This window comes from Anas acuta, chromosome 17, assembly GCF_963932015.1.
Source record: "Anas acuta chromosome 17, bAnaAcu1.1, whole genome shotgun sequence".
Lineage (NCBI taxonomy): Eukaryota > Metazoa > Chordata > Aves > Anseriformes > Anatidae > Anas > Anas acuta.
The window spans coordinates 3,053,110-3,057,838 of record NC_088995.1 but is presented as its reverse complement, the minus strand read 5'-3'; the positions used below and the strand labels follow the sequence as shown (position 1 = coordinate 3,057,838).

The 4,729-nt window shown below is 39.5% G+C and overlaps 1 protein-coding gene across 3 annotated transcripts in view; it reads right to left on the bottom strand.

Moving 5' to 3' along the window:
* The window catches only part of ATP2A2 (ATPase sarcoplasmic/endoplasmic reticulum Ca2+ transporting 2), a 45,354-nt gene that overhangs the window by 6,198 nt on the left and 34,427 nt on the right, over window positions 1-4,729 (bottom strand). For all 3 annotated transcript variants that reach the window (XR_011088634.1, XM_068654430.1, XM_068654431.1), the window contains exons 14-19: window positions 3,714-4,049; window positions 3,262-3,482; window positions 2,375-2,577; window positions 1,854-1,939; window positions 1,276-1,409; window positions 114-231 (exon numbers count right to left, since the gene is read on the bottom strand). Coding sequence is in view for 2 of the 3 variants with exons in the window: in XM_068654430.1 (XP_068510531.1) it covers window positions 114-231; window positions 1,276-1,409; window positions 1,854-1,939; window positions 2,375-2,577; window positions 3,262-3,482; window positions 3,714-4,049 (1,098 nt within the window). In the remaining variant the exon portion in view is untranslated. The remainder of the gene's footprint in view (window positions 1-113; window positions 232-1,275; window positions 1,410-1,853; window positions 1,940-2,374; window positions 2,578-3,261; window positions 3,483-3,713; window positions 4,050-4,729) is intronic.

Genomic DNA, 4,729 nt, shown 5'->3' with positions numbered 1-4,729 from the left:
CTGAAAGAAAAGCCAAGTATTACACCTCTGCTCTTCCTCCACCCCTTGTCTCAAGCTCCCAACAAGTTTTTGCTCCATCTCCAAGCTCAGAGATGAGGATATAAAGTACTTACTGGCAGCGGTTCCACGTAAAGGATAAGGAAGTGGAGTGACATGGACAAGCAGATAGCGCCCACCAGCCAGATATTCTCCCACGGGGGCATCCTCATTAAGGACTGGTTTTCTGACAGACTGCAACAGAAACACAGTACATGTGTGTACGTACAAGATACTGATAGGAAATTCAGTAAATCAGAAAAGAGCTGGAAAGAGCAGCAAGGCAAGCCCCAGTTATCCCAGTCATGAAGGAAAGGACACCAAAGCATGGTTTAAGTAAGTTACAACTTTAGATTACCCTGGAAGACTGCTTCACAGAGTGACCACAGTTCAGTCTCACGTTTGTTTTTGAAAGCTTTTGTGCATTCTGCCCATTCCTGACCTAATCTACTTTTTTTTTTTTTTTTTTTGCTAAGACCCTGACATCCTCTCCACAGGTGTGGAGAGAGAATAGAATGCTGGGTACAGCAGCGTGAGACAGAATCCTCCTGTCTGTCAGCTGCTGGGGCCCTATTTCTCCCTCCCCATTTCCTCCAAAGGTCAGTTATAGACTGGAAATAAAGAGGAGGCCATGTACTTGTACCACTTGTACCTTCTTCATGCTTATTCTTTAAATCCACTCCAGATTCAATCTGCAGAGGAGTCTGAGATACAGAACACCAAATGTAGAGCAGTACCTTACTATGTAGGACTACCACAGCACACTTAATTTTAAAAACCAACTTTAAAGTGACCTCTAAGCTATTTGAAGAAAATATCCTTGACATTGTGCTACTTAGTGGTTTCCATTTATAATAACATTAATTGGCTAAACCCACACTCCCTTCGGGCAGGAAAAATTATTTTCCGTATCTTCAACATTCTTATTTTAGTTCTCCTTGATATCACATGGGAGGGATAATCTGATTAATTAAGCTCAGATTAAAAGTAACGGAAAATATGTCAGTTGCTTATGCTTAGTAAAGTGCCAGAATGAACTGACAGAATTAAAAATACACCTTATGATAAGGGATCTCAATTGTTATCTGAGAGTCATTTTGTTTGCACTGCCAGGATTTGGAAAGGAAGTATGACTCATTATTCGTTGAGCTGTCCACATACTCTGAACCAAGCTGCATAGAAGGTGGGATTTTGGATAAGCTACGCAAAAGCTTTGCTTTCTGATGTGGAGATACAAACCTGTTGAGAGCATTGCACATCTCTATGGTGACAAGTACAGAAAGAGCCATCGTCATTGGATACGGAGACTCAAACACCACACAGTCGACACCAGAGAAGTCAGGGTTGTCCTCTTTGCACTGCAGAAAATGGCTCTAGAACAGAAAAACACGAACTCATTTCTACAGCTCGTTAACTTTTAAAATGTAAAGTAGGCTATTAGGAAGTAAGTAGTATCATAAAAAACTTTAAATATGAATCCTACAAGCACCACACTACAGGAGAGACAAGTGTCTAATATGACACTACAAGCACCAAAAAAACAAAAAGCTTTTGCCAGCTTCAGAAAAATTTCTGTTAGTCTTCTATTTACAAGACACCCCTCAGTCCTCTGAATTGTTTAGCAGCTCAGGTATGCCACCTTTGAGCTTGATCACAATTGATTAGTCTTTAAAATAAGTTTTACTTTAACAAAGAATATCTCATTACATAAATCTTTTTTAAAAATAGCTACTGTTTTTCTACAGTCATTTCAAGAAAAAAAAGATGTATAAAAGGAATGTGCCCCTTTCCCCGGAGAAACTAAACAGAGCACGTACCAGCTGATAAAAGGTAACTCTTGGACCACCATCAGCAGCAATAAACCACCAAGCAGCAGCACCCACTGTGGCAGCACCAACATAACCTTGAGGAAAACAAACAACTTTTTTCAGCGTTGTGGACTTTATGCAAGAGAACATCTCACTTGCCACACCTGAACTTCTACTTCGAAACCTCCAAGTACTGAAAAAAAAAATAGACTAATTTATCTAAAAGATACATCTAGAATCTAATTAAAAGTTTCTGATGAAGTGGTAGATGTCTTACTGATGTTATGCAACTATAACTTTTTCTGCCTCTGTTGTTAGCAATGAAAAGAAAAAGTTACTGCTTTACCATTCTATCATAGCACTGCCTGCAAATACACAAAACAGTGAATCTCAAAATAGAATACCAATTCTACAGATCATCTATTGCTAGTTTTCAGAACTTGAGCAAAAGTTAGACACTGATTTCAAAGTGGGCCTCAAAAAATCTACATGCTGTAGTTAAGAGAAATAAGAAAGCTCTTACTACTTACATCCAATAGCTAGGTAACGGAAGAATAGCCATCCACTGATCAGTGGCTCTTTAGGGTTGCGGGGTGGCTTATTCATGATATCAAGATCAGGAGGATTAAAGCCCAGAGCAGTAGCAGGGAGACCATCCGTCACAAGGTTTACCCATAACAGTTGGACAGGAATTAGAGCTTCAGGAAAACCCAGGGCAGCAGTCAAGAAGATACTATAAGAAAACCCACCAATTATAAGCTTATTTTTGTGAACGCAAATAAGTTTTTTAATGCTTAAGCTTAAAGCATCCTTTCTGTTCTCTCACATGGAGTTATCCATTTCATATCACAAACAGCATTAAAGTTTTTAATGCTTTAAAGTCTACAAAAAATAGGGCAAGACCAATGCTGTATTATATTCTGCTCAGGGAGAAAGTATGCTTTGATGTAAGCAACAGTTAGGAGATCAATACTTACATTCTGTGGCACTGGGGCAACATTTCTCCCCAGGACATGTAAGAGACTTTCTTCCGTAACTTGAGGTTTAAGTTACAGAAACATTTAAATGTTGCTATGTTATCTGAAATAACAGATCTTATAAGATTTTGTCTTCTTATTTTTACAATTAAGTTCCACAGAGAAGCATTCCAAACACAGAAGTAACTAAAGCATCTTAGCCACCTACTGAGCTAGAGTATTATATAAAATGCAACGCTCAGCTTTTGTGCTATGCTAAAGTTCTCCAGTAAATGCTACTGACCCTGGAAGTATACAGACCTCATTCCATACAGTCACAATGAGCCAACTACCTGGAGAACGGAACCTGTTTCTCTGGTTTTAGCGAGAAATACTGGAAGTAAATGAATAATAGACTCCATCATCACTACTCTAGCCCAAAGAAAACACCTGAAACTTACCATACAACTTCTCCAACGTTGGAAGAGATCAAGTAACGGATGAACTGCTTCATGTTGTTATAAATTGCACGTCCTTCTTCCACAGCAGCTACGATAGTCGAGAAATTATCATCTGCTAAAACCATTTCAGAAGCAGTTTTAGCCACTGCAGTACCAGAACCCATAGCAATTCCAATTTCTGCTTTCTTCAACGCAGGGGCATCATTGACACCATCACCAGTCTAAAACAAGAATTTAAAGTTGAAGAAGAGCAGACACTTTTATATAGGACAAGAAAAGAATTTCACATCGCGTCTGGTATTTTAGATCAAATCACTTAAGCACAGAACTATTATGAGATGGAGTTCAGGAAAAAGCTGAAGTCCTGAACAAGGCATCAGTCTGACAGGGCATAATTTAAGTTTAAACACAGTATCTGCCTTTCAAATCAAGTAAGAAGTTCAATTCCTCACCATAGCTGTAATCTCGTCGAAAGACTGAAGAAACTCCACAATTTTAGACTTGTGGGAAGGCTCCACACGAGCAAAGCAACGGGCATGGTGGCAAGCATCTCTTTGGGCAGCAAGTGAGAGCTCATCAAATTCACGGCCAGTAAAGGCTTTTGTAGACACATCTTCATCTTCCACAAAGATACCAATGCGTCGGCAAATAGCTACTGCTGTGCCTTTATTATCACCAGTGATCATAATAACTCTAATACCAGCTTGTTTACACAGCTTTATAGACGAAGCTACTTCAATTCTTGGGGGATCCAGCATACCCACGCAGCCAACGAAGGTCAAATTGGTCTGAAACAATACAGCACTGAGTTTTAGCACAAAAACCTGTAGACATCTGACATTAGCAAAACAATCATTTTATTTGCACGCTAAACATACATCTCAGTGTAGTGACCTTTGTGTTTACTCCCATTCCCAATATTCTATATTGAGCAACTGGACACTGAAGCCTATGTCAACTTGATGTTTGGCCAAAGCCAGTGTATTATGTATGATATGCTTGTTGTTTTCATTCTGGAAGGATTACCTGTTTTGCCATGCTAAATTTTCACAGTGCTTTAGGTCTGACACTTAATTCAGAGAGTGGGAGAACCAAAATGTCACACATCTATACGCACATTGACAAGTATGAGGAGGTGAGGCAGCATTTGGTGCTTTCAGAATCACAATGCTACATGGTACCCCATGCACGAGAGGCCATAGTTAATTCCAAGAGCACAAGCATACACTGAAATGGGATCCTACACTTTTAAGCCTTGCCTCAAATATGTTCATTTCATTAGCTGTGATCTAATTGTTACCCTTGCAAATTCAACTTACAGTCAAGTCTTTCTTTTTCACCATCAGAGCCAGCAGCGCAGTGCACAAACCAAAACTCACCAACTGCTATCACGCCCCCCAACACTTCACCCCAGCCTAAGTCCTTGATACAGATTTCATTGGAAAATTACAGAGTAGCTAAGATGATA